The 20,574-nt window shown below is 37.6% G+C and overlaps 1 protein-coding gene across 2 annotated transcripts in view; it reads left to right on the forward strand.

Moving 5' to 3' along the window:
• The window catches only part of WDR72 (WD repeat domain 72), a 92,163-nt gene that overhangs the window by 26,081 nt on the left and 45,508 nt on the right, over positions 1-20,574 (forward strand). For both annotated transcript variants that reach the window (XM_053462519.1, XM_053462520.1), the window contains exons 5-14: positions 2,466-2,637; positions 3,900-3,976; positions 4,651-4,770; positions 6,460-6,605; positions 6,967-7,060; positions 8,807-8,948; positions 9,387-9,632; positions 10,099-10,319; positions 12,069-12,264; positions 20,234-20,439. In XM_053462519.1, the coding sequence (XP_053318494.1) occupies positions 2,466-2,637; positions 3,900-3,976; positions 4,651-4,770; positions 6,460-6,605; positions 6,967-7,060; positions 8,807-8,948; positions 9,387-9,632; positions 10,099-10,319; positions 12,069-12,264; positions 20,234-20,439 (1,620 nt within the window). The remainder of the gene's footprint in view (positions 1-2,465; positions 2,638-3,899; positions 3,977-4,650; positions 4,771-6,459; positions 6,606-6,966; positions 7,061-8,806; positions 8,949-9,386; positions 9,633-10,098; positions 10,320-12,068; positions 12,265-20,233; positions 20,440-20,574) is intronic.

Raw genomic sequence — 20,574 nt, forward strand, 5'->3', positions numbered from 1 at the left:
AAGGATTAAGAGAGACATCCCAAGAAGTGAAAAAGACAGGTGGAGAAAACCCAGAATTGAAAGATTTTGAGTTGTTGCCTTCTACCAGGTAAAGGATTAATGTATAAAGGGATCAGGTGAGAAAATGTCTTCGTACAGTAAGACGGCACATAGGCGGGTGTCAGGGCAGAATTGTGGAAAGACAAAGGAATGTGTCCCAGGCAGTAGGAAAGAGTGTTGAATATATTGTTAGAGTAGATGGTGCAGTAAGTGGGTAGATAAGGTACCCTTAGAAGATAAGGGTTTGGTGGGGCAGAAAGAATAGAAAATAAAATAAAACAGACATGGCATGATATTTTGCCAAATAAAAACAATAAGTAAGAGAATGCCACATAACTCAGGAATGCCTGTACTGGATACCCGAGGGCAAAGGGTTAATAGAAGCAGGCAAATAACAATACACAAAACAGTTATGGCTGAATATGGACATCTCCAGATCCAGGCTGTATGCCTTTTTGCAGAGGTGTCGTGGTTTGGGGCTCAGTTGCTGGGTTGTTGTGGAAAGTTGGAGGAATGTCTTGCATGCTGATATAGCTAAAATATACATTGCTTTGTGCTCAAGTTTCAATGCTTTAATTCAGTAAACAATACAAATGGTATATTTAAGGCTGTCTGTCCCATGGCAGTGACGTAACACAAGCTTGGGCCCAATCCTATATTTTGGATCTAAATGGCTATGTCATTGGAACACATTATTGAACATGTGAAATTAGTGCTCACAAGTAACGTCTCCAGAAATCATATATCGGGGGAGACGAGTAGGGTGGCCACCTATATTAAGCAGTATTGAAAAAGCAGGCATGACAAACTCACAACAAATGTGTCTCTTCATGCAACAGATGGTTTGCAGCACCAACCACTGTATTTAAATTTACTCTTTGGCTCGTCATTGGTGGAGGCCAAGCATCACATAGAGGCGCTGTGTAATCATATTATAGATATAGAACAGAGGATTAGGACTCATTTCATAGGGCCAACTTCTGCACCCAGAAGCCTTAGGTGCCCCCTGCACCAAAAAGGCTGCAGGGCCCTGCATTATGAGTCTGTTTTATGGTCTACAGTTCATAACATTCTTGTTTTTTGGTAGGCCATTCCAATTCACACTTTGCTCATAAAATTGTATTTTGTTATTTACTACCTTACAGAAAGCAACAGAATGATCTACAAATTGGGAGAATAGGGCCCGGATATTCCATTATGTTCAGGTGTATCGGTAACTTGTGACCTTGGTTGGAATAGGGTGTCAGTGTTTGACATAGCGTTGACTTAGTTACATATATATATATATATATATATATATTTAAAAAAAAACTTGAATTTAGCTGGTGCTTAACTCCAAGCTAAGGGGGATATTTCAGAGATCAAAATAATCATTTCAGGCAAACCTGCTCCTCAGTAAACGGTATTCATAGATGAGAATGAGGAAAGGAAAGAAAGGGGTACTTTCTATAGTGCAGGATTATTTTCAGAGCATTCACCCAGGACATGCATCATTCTTCCTCCTTTTACTGCCCCAATAAAGCTCAAAAGAAGATTTGTACCATTCTTTCCTTTTTATGATTATTGGGTCATTCATGCCAAAGAAGGCTTAGCCAAAAGCAAGAATAGTCTCAAGGCTCCAATTAATGTTTGCCGCACCTGTATAAGCAGTGGTGTAGGTAGTGACCCCTATGAGAGTGGCTTCTGGTAGTCTTCATTTAAGCTCAGATCAAATCCCTAAAGCTACAAACTACTCAATACGTGGTCATGGTTTGAAGTAATTAGATATTTTCCATTCATCTCCTGCAATTGAAACCCCAAATTACCAGGTTTAGAGATTCCCTAGAGTTTGGATTGTTTAAGAATTCATACAACCCAAGAGCTTAAGATTCAGGTAAGAAAGAAATACAAAAAGTGAAAACTTTGTGTCAGTCCCACCTATGAAATATCAATAAAACCTATTAAAAAAGTAGTTAGTTAGAAATGCACAATTTTTAGCACAGACGTTAACATTGAATCACGTTACGGGGTAAAAGATAGTATTCACTACATAAATATTACCTTGAGAAAGGGAAAACCAACACACATTTATGTCTGGTCTGTGGGGTGGCAATTCCACAAATGTTCTCCAACGAGCAGGAGATGTATCTGTCGTTGAATCATCTTAGGCTAAGTTATGACTATCCACTCTGCACATTAGGGATAAAACTGCATTGATTTGCTAGCAAATTAAAACACACAGTCTGTCTAATATGCTTAATTATAAAGCGTATGAATATCATAGGCTTATTTACATATATAATTTATAGATAAATGAATTAATAAGATAATAAAATGAAAATTCCATTCATATCATTAAATGCAGGACAGAGGTATTATATGTTTAATGGTATGGTACCTTATTTAATTAATGTCTCTGTATTTTCTTTTTGGTCATGCCCTGTCAGTACTACCATTGCTCATTCAGGATGACAGGAGAAGGCTGGCTACTCTGCTGTGGACAATATCAAGATGTCCTGATTGTTGATGCAAAGACCTTGCAAGTTCTTCATACCCTGAAATCACAGTCTTCAGAATGGATCAGCTGCATGTGTATTGTTCACTCTACGAGGATCCAAGGTACAAAGCTGACAGAAAATACAACTATAACTTTAATTAACCTTCTTGGAATTTGGCCAAAGCTTATCCGAAGGCCGGAATGTTATCAGTGGTGGAAATTGCATGGTTTGTGTGGATTTTAGACTGAGATTGTTAGAAATAAGACTAAGATCAATTAAAACAACTTCAACTAAATGATTCAATGGGAAAAAGTGCAGACTATTAGCACATCTATAATGGATCCATTTTTACACATACAATAGAGACCATAAAATGCTTCAGCTAGAATCTGGGAACTTGCAGGCTCCAGCTCCTCACACAACTCCTTCTTCGCGTAGGCCCATGATGTCAGTGGAGGGGACCAACATCGTCGGTAGGTGGGCAGGTCATCAACGTCAGTGGGCAGTGCTGTTAACATTGCAGGCAGGCCTAGCCCCAACCATTTTATATTTCAGTCCATGACCCGGAGACACAGAGAAGCTGCGTTTTACCCAGAGTCTCAGGCTAAAACCCGGAAGGTATGCCTAGAATACACAAAAAAGATATGACTAAAGAAAATAACTGCATCCTGCATGTATATAGTAAGGTATAAACAATTCAACGCCCAACACAGTTTTTATGACATAGTTAGCACTACGCCATGACCATTTAAATTGTACTTCAGTGTGTAATTTAACAATACTTTCTGTTTGAAAACATTGGACTATATGTTATAATAAGTCTAACTTTCCGATTTTTTTCTTGATTAAAAGTTCATCTTTGTACATTGTAACTCAGATTCATTTTTATTTTCCTCTATTAAGTTACACCCTGGGTAAATAATTATGGTCCATTTTCATAGTTACTGTAGACTAATCACATATGACATTTTCCAACATCTTGACAGGCTCATGTAAAGTACTGCCCTGCAGTATGTGAGATAACCTTCTGTGAATATATACATCCCACATTCTGTAGGGAAGCATTTTATAACCAACAAGATAGATGATGTTTTTTGAAGGACATATTTGAGAACTGGCAAGAGGTGAGGGCAGTAGTGCGCGTAGGGGGTCGCTACTAGGGCTCTGCGGCCTTGGTGGAGTCCACTAGTGGGTTGATCAGAAGATGCATCTTAATTGACTTATTGTGTTTGCTAGAGGTCTCTCATGTTTGAATTTGCCATACCCTGGTGGTTTGCATTATCTGATGCATCAGACATATAAAGCCTCCAAACATGCATGTGATCAGTATCTGAAAATAGGTCTGCAGGTTCCAGATTTACTCTATTATTTATATTTTTCCAGAGGATTCATTGGTTGCAATGTCTGTTGTCGGTGACCTCAAAGTATGGGATTTGTCATCATCAGTCAACAGCATTCAGGTCAGTTAAATTGACATTAGTGATTCTTTCTATACCACTAATTCCAATTGATTAAACCGTAACATGTAAGAAAAAACTCCCCTGACACTGACAATAAATATATATATATATATTTCCCAGACAGACTTGATCCCAGGCAGACTTGATGATGTTGAGAGACTTTGTGGGGGCCATACCATCATTTCCAGGACTTATTCCTTACACTTAAAGTAGTTCTTAATGACTTTGGCTGTATGTTTGGGGTTATTGTCATGCTGCTGAATACATTTGGAGTCAATCAGATGCCTCCCTGATGGTATTGCATGATGCATAAGTATTAATTATGACCAAATCCCAACTCCATTTGCAGAAATGTATCCCTAAACGTACAAGGAACTTCCACCATGTTACCCTTTTGATGAAGTATGTAGTGTCACCACTGTTTCAAATAACACCAGCGGGTGATGTGGACTTTTGGACATTATTGCATATCTCGAATAACCATATATACAAACACACAGGGCCAGTATTATATATATTATGTGAAATCATATATATATATATATTCATGTATTAGGTCACCTAGTTAGAAAATGAACTCTTGATTATATAAATTAGAAGAAGAATATTAGTTCATAGTAGTTACAAAGAATGCTCAATATTTTCTATTTTTCAATCACATTTTTTTTTTCCAGGAAAAACAAAATGTTTCCGAAACTGAAACAAAGTCCCTTGATGTTACAAACTGCTGTGCTGTGCGTTTTTGCATGTATACGGAAAGGCTGCTACTGGTGATTTGCTCCAGCTCTTGGAAGGTTATTTCTTTTATTATTTGTTTGTTGGTTTGATTGTTCAATGCTTTCTCAAAGATGCCATGAACAAACTCAGTCTCTGAAATAACTGGTTTTGTGGATGTTAAATTAATATCCATATTTTTTTTTCTCACTATACAGAGATGTTATACACATAAAGTGTCTCTTCAATTTTTCCGAAAAATTGAAATGACATGGATGAGATAAGCAATGACTTATCTGTGCTCTTTCACAGTTTAGTATAGTGGATGCTCTCAGCAAAATCACTTTTCCATTATAACAACTCACGCACATATAACTAGATGCTGAATGCCGCATACTTACACTATGTAGAGCATTGTAAGATGAAGTGAAAAGAATAAATATGTAATGGTCTGGGAAACTGTAAGTTAGTGTGCAATTGCGCATCTAATTGTAATTTCAACACTACAAGATACACTACTTCACACTTAGACAGCTAGGTCTTCTAGAATGTGAAAACATTTCTATTTTTTTTCCTTTCGTGTACACTGGCATTTTTTTTATCATGAATATTTGCAAGTGGCTAATAACAAGACTGTGGGCATTCGTGTAACTATGTATAAAAAGCTAAGTGCATGCGGATTCTTTTAGTTGCATGTTAGGATCCTTTGCATCACTGGTTATGAGGTACGTTGTGTGCTCATTTTATATGTTGTATTGGTGCTAGGTAATTGTATATACTTATGCATTCTGTTGTGAACTTTGATATCTGCTGAATATATTATATATGAAGCATTTACACTCATCAGCCATAACATTATGACGACTGAATAACAATGATAATCTTGTTATCATGGCACCTGTCAGTGGATGGAATACATTAGGCAGCAAGTAAACATTTTGTCCTCAAAGTTGATGTGTTAGAAGCTGGAAAAATGGGCTAGAGTAAGGATCTGAGAGACTTTGACAAGGGCCGAATTGTGATGGCTCCACGACTGGCAATGGTTTGAGGAACACAAGAACAAGTTCAAGGTGTTGATTGGCCTCCATATTCCCCTGATTTGAATCCAATCGAGCATCTATGGGATGTGCTGGCCAAAAAAGTCTGATCCATGGAGGCCCCACCTCCCAATTTACGGGACTTAAAAATCTGCTGCTAACGTGCCAGATACCACATCACACCTTCATAAGTCTAGTGAAGTCCATGCCTCCACGGGTCAGGCCTGTTTTGGTGGCAAAAGGGGGTCCTACACAATATCCTCAATTTTTTTCTGGTTGTTGCTGTTGATATTTTGATCACAGGATGTACTACAAATAAAATTGCATGGTTAGTGCATAAATCTCATGCATGAGTCGCATACATCATCATTTCACTTTAAAGCCATTTTTTAATATAAAATTGCATATTATGCTTCCATACTTGGACACTGGAGAAGCAGTAAATGTAAGTATGCGGCTCTCTTGTCCAGGGGCTCACTTGTTATTTGTCCAAAGTGTCATATGGTCAGTCTAAATAATGTCAATCCAGAAACCAATAATCTCTAAGTAAGAAAGTTCCCAGTTACATAATAACAAGCCAACATTCTGAAATATATGAGTCCTAAATAAATGTTTATAAGGGTTTATAATAATAATATATAGAAAAAATAAACCTGATAACAACATACATTTACAAAAAATGTTTACATTTATAAAATGGGCCTAAGTGATTATTTTAGCTTTTTTTTTTAGGTCTATGACTACTGTGATTTCTCTTTGCTTTGCACGGACAATTGCAAAAGTGGCCAGTCGTTTGTTGGGGGGGAGTTCCTTGCGGCTAACAGACTTATCATTTGGACAGTGGATGGTCACAGTTACATCTACCAGCTGCTGAACAGGTGGGCTATAATGGGGATGGCATATGATAAATTCAGGTACAAAGTAAGCTGTTTGTAACTGTATTGTAGGAAAGGCCTGCCTGTCACACTTGATCAAAACCCATAACTAACCCCCTCTGACATTAGAACATTTGGCTTAAGTTTGGCACTCTCCAGCCTTTATGTGAAGCAGCAGGAGATGGAGAAATACGATTAGCCACGTAGAAGTTGATTGGGCAGATGGTGCTGTGATTTCCAGGAGCCTAAAAGTAATTAGTTACCATCTCAATAACTTTTTTTTTCATGTGCTAGGAATTTTAAACCTGACCACCATGTCTTGTTTGATGCCCCTTTAACACTTTGTGTTATTTACTTTGCACAGTGGGCTTCCAAAAAGTATATATCCAACCGAGGGAGGATTACTCAAAGAAACGATCACCCCTCAATTGCTTTGCTCTACAAGTGTGCAGGAAAAGGTAAAAAAAAAAAAAAACAGAAATTGTATGTTCTCAAAGGAAGCACACACACACAAATACATCATATTTTATGGATCTTAGTCTTAATTTCAGGGCTGGTATTAAGTCCACAAAACAGTTGAATACGAATTATTGTCACACTCAGAACAGGCAATGAAGATCATAAGAGTTGTAAGCTAACAGAAACTGTTTGCCAGTACCAAAAACTGTGCTTTCTGTGATTAGTGGAAAACACTTTATGGACCAACACCTTTACAAGTAAGGCCAAATGATTTAACACAGTTCAAATAACCACGCATTGTCCACCCGTAAAAGGGTGACAGATTTAAAATGCAGTAGAAAAAGTTATGTTGTAGTTTACAATACTTTACTTTGTAATAATTGTGTGGACTCTCGGCCATGTAGCAGTATTAAAAAGTTCTGAAGAGTTTCTGTGTTGTTTCAACGGGAAGTCTGGAACATAATTGAAACTTAATAAAGCCTATAGCTATGATGGACGATCTAAAAGATATATATATATATAAATAGCACTTTTGTTCTAAACTTTTGCCTCAGGTCTCTATAACCTGTCAGTCTATTTTTCTGGATATAATCATGTTTCAGTAATTTGAAAAGATGGTAGTATATATATATATATATATATATATATATATATATATATATCTGTCTGCTTTCTATTAACCTTCTCACTACTCCAACATTAAAAGACTTAACCATTGTTGAAAAGATTTATTGCAAAATGCCTAGTTTAACTAGTTATTTTTAGGTTATGAGACTGGTAGCTCACTAGCTCCCACTGAGTTGCCCATGCAGCTCCAGTCTTTGTGTCCAACGAGCAGACAGCTATACATCTATTCTAAACTCCATAGTTATAAAGCATGTTCAAGACATTAAATACTCAACTAAATACAAATCTTAAATACCCCTAAGATGTCATGTCTTCAATAAATTTTGTAGCAGCCAGTGGCATATTGGGACATCAGGTCCTGGGTGGTGCTGGTAGCCCCTCTGCTGCATAACCTGCAGCCTCTGATCTCACCAACCAGCCAATGAACACTATCAGCACAGTCATCCAGAGTTTCCTTTCAGCACTGGGTTATGGCATCATATCTTGACACCCTGCAGTAAGGACGGTGGTGCGAAGGCCGTTGCGCTGCCTTAGGCAGCACCGATGGAAATTAGTAGCAGGTAGCAGCTCTGGATTTTTCATTAAAAGTATCACTCCAATTAGTTAAAAGGTCCATTAGACTCTGTAGAATATAACGCAAATGAACCTTAGCGTCATTTAGGCCAAAAATGCACATGATTAAATAACTATTTCTGTGAATGGTTTAGTCATCGAACAACACTAGGATTTGTGCCTGCAATAATGCATTGTTGAATCATCAGGTGAGAAAAAGGTAGGGAATTTACACTTCTTAAAAGAAGTGCCATTTTATATTTTTATCACTGCCTTAGAAAAGTAAAAACATTTGTTACTGATATAAAGTTCTTGGCAATGGTAAGAAATATGCACACTTGGTATCTGAAAATGACTACATGCTTTATTGATCTAGGGAACAAGGCCCACGCATACATTGTCTCTGCCCTTATTATGTAAACCCCCCACACTAAAGCACTGCAGAATCTTTTGACGCTATATATGTAAAAGATACTGATGGTATACTCAATGGATTACATAAAATTATGGATATCTATGCTATGTACAGTTAACATCACAACTGAAACCGAATTTTATTGATGCAGAGTTTTTCATGTTTCACTGGCTTCCTAAATGAGAGGAAGGAGCCGTTTTTTAAGATTCTTTATTCTGGAAATTCCTTTGGAAGAATCAGCTTCTGGCATATCCCTGATGTTCCGGTATCACAGAATGATGGTTCTCCAGGAGGTAAGACACACGAAGTTCAAGATGTGTTCAGTGCTGTGAAAAAGTATTTGCCCCTTCCCAATTTCTTCTATTTTTTTGCTATTTGTCACATTTCAATGTTTCAGATCATCCAACTAATTTTAATATAAGGCAAACACAACATGAGTGACTGACCACAAAATGCATCTTTTAAATACTCACTTCATTTTTTTACAGGTAAAAAGTTCATAAAAAAAACCTAGCAACTGGCCGTGCCACCCTTGGTGACAATAGCTCCAATCATATGTTTGTGATGTGATGTTTTAATGATGCTTTATAGGTGGAATACTTTCTGAATACTTATAATTTAAAAGTAATTCCTTAAAACCAAAAGAGTGGCTCAGAATTATGAATTTTTTTTCTGCAAGCCTTTCTTGTTAAATATTGTATTTTAACTTATGTTGGGAATTTCTTTTTCAGAGATAGAAATGAAGACAACAGTTACCCTTCAAGAAATGTTTGATAGAAATAAATCTATGTCAGAAGGGATCATAGATCATATTCGTATTGCCAAAGACGACAAGGCATCTGCAGCTGTCACTGCATCCATCTACATCCCTAACCTTGACAAACTGGTTTGTGGCTGTGAAGATGGCAAAATAGTCGTCACCATAGCTTTGCATGCCGCGAGAGCACGGCTCCTGGAAGACCACCAATTACTCAATGGTAATATCAGCAATGATTTGGGAGGGTTAACAGTACAACCAACAGCCAGTGTGCAAGCCCAGTTTTTAGGGCTATCCTAATTCAGGACTCTTGGCAGATAACCACCTCCATGAGCACAGCATAAAATGTTTATGAAATGCTAGAAAAGTACTAGTTTTACTATTTTTTAAATCCAGTTTGCCCTAACCTGACATGTAAGCTGAACTCAAGTAGGTCCCTCTGTAAAGAATATATGTAAACAGCTGAACTGAGGAGGAACCAACACCCTCCAAAGATATGACCAAGTGCACAGGATATTGACACACACAGTGTTCCCTGCAATGGTTACCTCAGTATGCACATTTGTACTCAAGCACCAAATCTTTGGTACTCAATGTTGTAGGTAAAATTCAGGATTGGTGCATAAACCCCTTTACAAATATTGTGTAAAAAAACTGACCCAATATTATCTTGCCTCTGCCTGTAGGTTCTGTGCCACATAAAATATTTGACGGCCACAACTGCAGTGTGTCAAGTCTGCTTTATCCGCATAGACGGTCAGAGAAGTTTGATCCAAGCTGGCTTCTTTCTGGTGATCAGAATTCAATGGTTATCTGGAGAGATGTGTTTACAGGAGAGATATTCCACAAGTTTATGCTCCAGTCTGGTTCAATACTGAAAATACTAGTTCCACCTGATGATTACAAAGTAAGCAGAAAGGTTACCATACTACTATCATTTCGAATGATTTTTAAGTAAAAAAAATTATATGTACAGAAAATATATATTTGTTGCAATGAAACCTTATATTTTTATTTATTAAAGAAAATTATTAGTTCTAGTTCAGTGTTATTCTGGTTTTAATTATTGATCGTTGCACTTTTGTTTCGGCTTGGTTAAAAATAATTTAAAAAGACAGCTTTAGGTCAGGTAAAGTTGACATTTAAAAAAATGTCTGACCTTTGGAATAAAATACATAGAACTTTGACAGACAGTCAGCATGCAACAAAAAGTCTGTATCCTGCAGTGGGAAAAAAACACCTACAATATTCACTTTTATGTCAGCGTTAACTGCAGATGGAAAGCGGGTACTTTCCTTATATTTGATATTGCATTTTATACACAGAAGAGCTAATGACTCTATGTCTGTCTATGTATCTGTGTTTCTGTCTGTCTATACATTGAACACATATCTAGCTTTTTTTTCGGCATGCATTTAATAGATTTTGGAAGCGGATCCTTCATTTTCCCCAACTCCTATAGACTAAATAATTATAAATAATAATGTTTACACATATAGTATGCAATTTATACATATTGGAAACCCACCTAATGTGTTTATTTAGAACACAGGTATTTAACTTTCTTTTCTCTGCATTTGTATGATTATTCCCAGTTATGTTATCTCTCTCCTATTCATGATAGAAAGTTTATCAGGTAATGCTGGCTCTAAACAAAACAGTGGTCTTGGTTTCCATGATGTGACATTTTGAGCTAGATTTAAAAAAAAAAAACATTTCCCAAATCCCACAAATGAATGTAGTTTTACCTGATGAAATTTGTTATGGTAAAAGCTGTGAGAATGGTAATTCCTCTTTAAAGCAGAATGGAGATATGTAAAATTATGATAGGTCAGGATGTGTGTTAAATTTAGAACACAACAGAAACAAAGAGAAGATGCTAAAAAGTAATATAAGTGGGGTCATGCAGCAAACAGAGAGTGGTGACACAATAGCAATAATAAGGACATGAGAGGAAGGGGGTTAACTTGGAGATTAAAAAGAAGTAAAATAATATTGGATGTGACAAATAACATCTGGTATAGATAGCAAGCAACTGGCTTTGTGGCAGACATTTAACTAAATGGGCTAGTGGCAGTAGGGACCTCAACAAGCCTGGTCATGGACAAGCTGCCCACCTGTGTGAGAGATTATTTAAAGTCATGGAAGCTAATGTGGAGCGATTTGGCTATACATTGTAAACTGGGACAAGCAAGCAAAAAAATGTGAAATTCCTATTTACCGCCTTAAATTTGCAACAGAATAGCTTTGTTTTGCCTTGATAAAAATGGTTTATCTATCGCTAACCCCGAACCTTATCACACGAAGACGCCTTCTTATTTTGATTAATTGAAAATATGACGTACTGTAACATTGCATTATATAGACCACAAGCAGATTCCATAGCACTATTACAATAGGGGGGCAGTGGTAATTAACAGTAACAAATAAACTGACAGACAATTCGATTGACGTGTTAAAATATACTGGTACACAATGAGAAGAAAACCTTGTTCTTGCAAGCTTCAAATCTATTAAACAAAGTTCTATTTCTCGTCAAGATACACCCATTGACACCATACAATAAAAAACATATAGGTACTATTCAGTACCGAGGGCAGTTCTTGAATTCAGTATACTAGTAAGTATTCATGGTTATCCTTTTCTTCCTGCACAGGTAAAAATGTTCCAGAGTATATACTGTATGTGTAGTGATAATTCAGTAGCACTTCTGAACCTTCAAGAACGAGTATGTTTCTTTCATGCCAGAAAGCATCTATTTCCTGTAAAGACTATGAAATGGCATCCTGTTGAAGAGGTCTTGATCGTTGGGTGTGAAGATGGCTCAGCTTATGTCTGGGAGATTGAGACCGGTAATATATATTTATTAACCTCAGCATTATTGCCATTCAATGTGATGCAATTTTAAGCCAACAAAATTACAAAAACGGAAATCATGTTTAAATGCAAAAAATATAAAGTTGGATTGTGTGCTATTCATTTAATAATCTTTTGGACATCTGCTTCACTGATGCCAATACATGCGCTTGTATGTATACATTTATGTAAAGACTGCGCATATATTAGCCACAAGAAGAACCCTCTCCTTTTAAAGTGTTACAGAGTTATTCCTTCTCAGGCTTCCAAATATCTGCTGTTACTGGACCTTCTAAGTCCTACTGTGAGTTCATTTGCTGAGAACGATATGGATACATCTCTAGGGGAAGCATTGTCACACAGGGATGTAAGGTTTTGCATAACTACTACTTCCATCTTGGTTAGGTACAGGGATGAAGCAGGGAACACAATGAGACATCTTAGGGAAACCCAATCTATGCAGCAGATGACAACAGCTAAAAAATAAGACAAGACTATGCTGAGTTGGGCCCAGCCTAGCACTCTCAGTATCATACTGTGTTCATTTATGGTTATCTATTTAGAGTTAGATTTGTTAGTTCAATAATTTTCAAGGCTAAATATGTTGAAATCATGCCTTATTGAATACATTGCGGTTTCCTATCGAAAATATAAAACATTTTTAAGCATAATCATAGGTTGCTTGATAGCAACTTAGCTGGTAGGTCTGACGTCATGTAAAATTACATATTTTATATGAGCATCATATATATGTGTGTATAGATCTACATCTATCTATCTATCCATCCATATAGCTATCATCTATCTGTGTAAATCACTGCATGTGTGAACGGAATACATTTTCAAGCAGTGAAAGCATTTGCAGAATGAACATCTGAGTTAGCCTTGTTAGGAAGAGTGATTTTTCTTTTCCCTTCAGTAGAGCTTAAGAGCACACGCTACTCTGTTTTCACCTATGTCTGCATGTCATACGCAGTGTCTGTCATCTGCTCCATTTGACCTTTGCAGTTAGCGTTTCTGCCTGTCTTCAAGATTCACCCGGCCATCCCAGCTCTTACTGTAATTGTTTGTTTGTTCAATGACAATGAGTGGCAGAGCCTTCCCCAGCTGATATCTTTTGTTATCTCAGTTAGGAGGCTTGACACAGTATGTTCTCCAATGTGTGAGATAAAATCAAGTTCTCTACCTATTTCAAGATGCTCTAGGCGTGACACTGGGATATATATGTAATTCAATGTAATTCATAATTAACGTCATAGTTTTTGGTATCCACATAACAATAAATAGTTAATTATAAACCATTTAAACCACCATTTGTAATTTCATTGCTTTGATCCATCTACACAGGAGTAATTTCCCTCATTTTGAAGTGACAAGACAAACTGAATGTTTAATATATGTAGAAGTGTTCTCTTTAAATCACATCTTCATTCTCCTCGCATGACCCCCTCGTTAGGTTTTTGGTAATCCTTATACTAGTAAATATGCCCATAAAGACAGCACCACTGAGAAAATAGGAAATATATAATTCCATACAGAAATAATATAAGAAATTAAACACAATATATTAAATGCTCCCCCCTTTTCTGTGCTTAAACAGGCTACAGTACTTACCCTAACCTAGGGTATCATTTAAATAAAATAACTATGTGATCATCGGTGTTGTTTATGACATATTGAACATTGTGTTTGTTTCGTATATATATCTTGTTCAATTTCATGTCTGTCAAGCTATGAGATTTATTTATTACACAACATTATTCCATATGAATTCAATCTTTTTTTGGGCCTGTGAAAAAGGAATTAAGAATGGTCAAATGGAGCATACTGTAAACTTTAGCTTTTCCAAAAAGTACTAAGCTGCTTCCTTAAATAACATATTTTATTTCAAGCTCTTTCGGTGATCACCAGGTCAGTTGCTATTCATGTATCGGGTGCATTGTCCATGGATTCCGTTTGCATCCATTCTTCTTTGTCTCTAACTCAGTACAGGTCATCAGTCAGAGTCAGATTTCAGGGGGTGAATGTGGCATTGCTTACAAATTCTGCACTGGGCTTTCAGTAGCTAGAGGCTGGGATATTTCTAGGGTCAAGGTCACAGTGGTCAGAAAACATTTAAAATGTATTGTGTACAGCCCCATCTGGGTTCAAGGCTTTTGTATTAAGGCTGTAAGGGTAAACTACAACTTCAATCCAAGTGAAATGATCTAATTTATGTCATCTCCCTTTGTATTGTCTTTAACTGTATGTTGGATTAGGTATGTATGATTAGGTAGGTATGACACACAAAGCGATTCAAACAGTACTGTACGTGAAATGTTTAAACATATATATGAAATAAGGCATGGGACGTAAGTATCGAGATCTGCTTATGAGACCCATATTAAAGTTAAACTCTGCAGTATTAGACTGATGAAATATGGAATAATAAATCCAAACATCTTACCCAATCCAAACCAATATTTCTACGTATTTACTACATGCTTCACACTAACCAGGGTGCATGTAGGATAGAAAGGAATAATTCCGAAAACAAATCTAGACAAATGTATTAGGGAGAGCTGATGGGAATTTACTTTTGATCTGAAATACCTGAATAGCAACATTGGGTAGCTATGCATTGAGTTATCAAATTTTCTTTATCTCCCTGGTCAAAGATCCAGATTCAGTTGAGTTCATATGTGTGATGGGGATCAATTCTGAGACAATCCCCAAAAATGTTAAATTGAAAGATATTCCAGGGATGAATGAACACTATTGTAACAAATTCAATGTGGAATGATGGCATTGATAAGAGGCACCATTTTTAGCCATAACATATGAACTGCTTACATATGGGATTATGTATAAAACCTAGCTTTAGTTACACGAGTGTTCTTGTTGCCGTAGCAAACAGCAAAGTGATCTAACTTGCAGAAAAAAATCTGTTTGCTACTAAAAGACAACTTTTTCAAATTATGTGCCAGGATCACATTAATACATAACATCAAATGCCACATTGTGTAACAATGTTCAGCTTCACCAGCTTTTAAAATAGAATATGTCAAAATATATCAGTAGACGATTTGTGTAATATAAAATGCTATTCATTAACTTATTGCCACATTGGGGATCCTGAATTCACTGGTTATATACAAACACACGCACATATGCAATATATAAAATATATAACATTCATCTATAACAGTTAACAAAGCTCGAAGCCAGAGGACACTAAGTGTAGTCACTCATGTATTCGTAGTCTTAGATGCAGTAACTGTGAAATGGTTTTGTTGTGAAGAGGGCACTGGGTCGATCTTTATGCCAGTCATGTGAGCGAGGCAATGAACTTCATCTGTAAGTGATGATAAATGATAAATCTTCAATAGCTCCAAGTTCCATGATAGATACTGCCTGATTCAGCTGTCACTCACTGGATTCTTGAACTCTGACAGAAGGCTTAAAATAATAAGCAATCCTGTCAATGAAACACATTTTATTGTTTGACAAAAAGAAACCTTTGTTTGTCAAGTCAAACAAGATAGTCTTCTGAAAGACGACCAGTTTTCAATAATACCATTCCATTTGTTTCCAGCTAATTAGAGACTCATGTGCATGTACCATGAATGAAACAGCAATTTTCAGCTATGTTAGAGAATAAATAACATACTATGAGAAATAAAAATATATATAATTTACCGTTTGTGCAGCTATGTAAGAGAGAAATGTTTAAATAATAACTGGCTCTTTATCTGTGATGACGCAATACACTAGGAGTAAAAGCGAAACAAATCCGATGCCCATTGATGGTGCAAATTATTTTAAACCGTCGGGATTTTATACACTGTATAAATTTGAACATTTCATTAACCTCTTAGGTTAACTGTTGATGAATCAGTCATTTTATTTTTTTGGGGGGGGGATTCATAAAAGGCTGGTAGAGGGAGAAGTTGGTGGCCTGTATCATTTGATCCAGTGTATTATCCCAGCTCTGGAGTTTATTAAACTGAATAAACGATCAGATCCAAACGTCCTTAGTGTAATGCCTTCATTACTGTATATATGTATGTCCTCTGTTAAATATAATAATAATTAAATATTATAAATTCCTTAATTAACAAATACAATCAGAGCTGGCCTTAGGGTGTTTATAAGTGCCTGGGGTGAGCAATGTTTCCATTATGGCAGCACCCCTATCATCTCAACATTACTTTATATAAGGTTAGTGCCAATAGCCAATATAATTCAGTAGCATTTAAAGCAATATGCCTTTTTTTCATTTAACATTTAAAAACAATATTATAAATTCTATCGGTAGCAAGAATAAAGTACTGACTGTGCAGCTAATATTGCAATTTTCATAGAAATATAGAAATTGCGATAAACACTGTGTTCATGATCACAAAAGAGTTTGTAAAAGTAAGAAAATGCTTTATTTCTCAGTTCTTCAAAGACTGGGGATATTAATATCAATGAAGCGATTTTTGCCATTATCTATGATTCTTTTTTTCTGCCGTATACTTCTAGTTCTACATTCTTTTCAATGGCTTATACTGGACTGCAATGGAATTGACTCAATATGTACCTGATTATTAGAGATTTGCGCATCTTAAATATTTATTTCTCACTGATTTTGTGTTGAGCTGGAATGTTTGAAGGTTTTTCTTATGTGTCAAGATCAAAGTGATTGATCAGAACTGCCTGAAAACATATTCACCTCTGCAGGGGTGATTGGTAGAAGCATTGACGTACAGGGATTTGTTACTGATTCAGGCACAAGACACAATGTCGGTTTAAAGGTACATATTCTTCAATTTCACAGTAAAAAGAAAAACAGTACACCCTTTGGAGGACTTCATAACGTGTATATTATTACATAACATGCATATACGGGACTTGTTTTAGTAAAAATCTCATGGGATTTTTATAAGAAATGTGCAGCGTAAATGTCCCACCAAATATATTATAGGATTTCTAAGGTAACTATTTTAAACACTAAGCTGTTATGTATTAATTTTGTCCTAATTTAAAATGTATATACAGCATATAGTACTTTTTTGAGGTCTATGATGCACTCAAAGTACAAGTAGACCTGACACTGATGCACAGTAGCTAAAATATAACTGAAGTCCCCTGAATTAAAAAAAAAGAATACATTTTTAAATTGGGCCTGTAGATTGGGCATAGTCTAGAACTAGATGAATGGGTCTTGCTCAAAACGAGTAGCGCATACTCAAAAATGAAAAGGTATGGACATAAATTAGCGGGATGTGTATACAAGGCGCCAGTGGTACAGCACATAACTTAATCTGCACAGAAGAATTACTGGTGACACAAGAAGGGGAAAATGGTTACTTTCATAGGGAAGGTTCTAGGGCTGCAACTAACGATTATTTTAATAATCGATTAGTTGGCCGATTATTTTTTCGATTAATCGATTAATCGGATAAAAAAAAACAATATGCAAATTTTTCGTTTATTTAAAATAATTTAATGAACTGGATGTTAAAAAACAACTTAAAATTTACATTAACATTCTTATTTTGTTATGATGTAATAAAAAACAATATTTTCAAAGTACAAGAACCCAAACACAATATTTATGAAACAAAATAACCCCAAACATTCTGAAAAGAGGTGGACTATTACTGTTCAAGAAACTTTGCCCCAGCCCTGGCACTTTGCACCCAGCACTTTGCACCCAGCACTTTGCACCCAGCACTTTGCACCCAGCACTTTGCACCCAGCACTTTGCACCCAGCACTTTGCCCCAGCCCTGGCACTTTGCACCCAGCCCTGGCACTTTGCACCCAGCACTCAGCACTTTGCACCCAGCACTCAGCACTTTGCACCCAGCACTTTGTATCCAGCACTTTGCCCCAGCCCTGGCACTTTGCACCCAGCACTTTGCCCCAGCCCTGGCACTTTGCACCCAGCACTTTGCCCCAGCCCTGGCACTTTGCACCCAGCAAGCACTTTGTACACAGCACTCAGCACTTTGCACCAGCACTTTGCACTTTGCACCCAGCCCTGGCACTTTGCAGCCAGCCCTGGCACTTTGTACCCAGCACTGGCACTTTGCACCCAGCACTTTGCACTGTGCCCCTGCACCCAGTCTCCAACTCTGCCCTGCACCCAGCCCTGCCCCCACACTCACACTCTGCCCTGCACCCACTCTGCCCTGCACCCACTCTGCCCTGCACCCACACTCACACCCTGCCCTGCATCCCCACCCCCACTCTGCCCTGCACCCAGTCTCCCACTCTGCCCTGCACCCACACTCACACCCTGCATCCCCACCCCCACTCTGCCCTGCACCCAGTCTCCTGCCCTGCACCCCCACTCTGCCCTGCACCCCCACCCCCACTCTGCCCTGCACCCACACTCACACCCTGCATCCCCTGAAACCCCACCGTGGACCCCCACCCCCGCGAACCGCTCTGTGCGAATGGAGCCACTCGCACAGAGCGAACCGCTCTGTGCGAATGGAGCCACTCGCACAGAGCGAACCGCTCTGTGCGAATGGAGCCACTCGCACAGAGCGAACCGCTCTGTGCGAATGGAGCCACTCGCACAGAGCGAACCGCTCTGTGCGAATGGAGCCACTCGCACAGAGCGAACCGCTCTGTGCGAATGGAGCCACTCGCACAGAGCGAACCGCTCTGTGCGAGTGGCTCTGTGCGATCTGTGCACATAGACATGAAGAATACTTACCTCCGGAACGCGTCACATCCGTCACGTAGCTAGAAGGCGGAGACTGCAGAGCGTGTAGCAGAAGCGGGGAACGCTCGCGGAGGTAAGTAAAAGGAGCCGAGTGCTCCAACAACGAATCGATCACTCGATTAATCGATAACGGAAATCGTCGACAACGATTTCCGTTATCGATTATTATCGATTTTATCGATTCGTTGTTTCAGCACTAGAAGGTTCAAACTCTCATTTATCCACCAGTGATCTGTTATGATGCATTAGAGATTTACCCTTGAACAGTATGAAAAATTTCCTGTGGGGTAACCTGATGTGAGCCCTAGCCCAGTGCTTGCTTTAAACCAGTTTACCATTAGGGAATGAGCCAGAGAAGACCTTCTTCTCTTCTGTCTTTAGGTCTAAAGAGACCCTTTAAAGTACCTGGGAAACCAGAGGGTCAGTCAACCTTTACTTGTGCATAAGCTCAGAGGGTTGATTATGGGGCATACTGTATAGTGCTGTTAAAGTACTGTTTAGGTTGAAATTTTACAATATATTTTTGAAGAAACAAAGGATACTTTTATTTTTTTTCGTGCTACTGTTTCAAATGTAGAATTAACAGTGCAAACAAAACATGTTCCTTCGCTATGGAGTTCTGTTGCTTACAAGAATGAACACTAGGGGACAGTGCATGTGCTTATGAATTCTGTATTCATCACCACACTCTTTTACTAAGTGCAGGATTAGAGGGTCACTGTATACCAAAGCACGGAAGTGAATGAAATACCTTTTTTAACATGCGTACAATTGAAATAAAAATGACAGATTCGTCATCGTTTTTAGCAATGTGATATTTGTGTGAGTTGTCAGAAAGGTCCTGATGATAATGATAATGCAAACTGGAAGAAGTTTGCAGGCTCAGCACTGATTATGTCAGGGTTTCTAGGTTTAGTCTCTGTTATTTGCATTACTGTTTGTTTTCTAAAAGACGTACATTAATTTGCTCCCAACAGCTAATCCCTTCCCACCCATCAACCTTTTTATATAATGTAAGCATGGTATCCATTTTTGTGTTAACAAATCCTATATCTGGGTATATTCACAGAGTCTTTAATTACAGAGATGTTTAGATTCTAGGAGTCTGAGAGAGCTCCTTGGTTATGTTACTTACTGGCACCTTATTGTTGACATTGTGGAAGCTCATACTTTCAAATAAAATGAGATGTAACCAAATGCTTCACATGAAAACATTACTTACACACACACATAGTACCATTTTAATAATGTATCTTTTTATAGGAACTTTGGAACGTCACGAAACCGGGGAAATGGCAAAAGCAATTTTAAATTCTTGCGAAGACTTCAACATTGAAATGACAGACTCCATAGTAACATTTTCTCAAGAGACCCAAAGAGCCACACAAGCAACTTTCAAGCCATCAAACTCTTATAAACTTGGAACTCTGTCACACAATCTAATGCACCCTGAGAAGTGGGCTAACAAAGTAAGAAACCAACATTCTATTTTAAATATAATTATAGACATTATATTAAGATTTTATGACACCAGATCGGGCTTCACTATGTTATTTAGATCTCATATGTAGGTTCCATTTACTAACATACAGTAATGATGTTTT

This window comes from Spea bombifrons, chromosome 4 (assembly GCF_027358695.1).
Source record: "Spea bombifrons isolate aSpeBom1 chromosome 4, aSpeBom1.2.pri, whole genome shotgun sequence".
NCBI lineage: Eukaryota > Metazoa > Chordata > Amphibia > Anura > Pelobatidae > Spea > Spea bombifrons.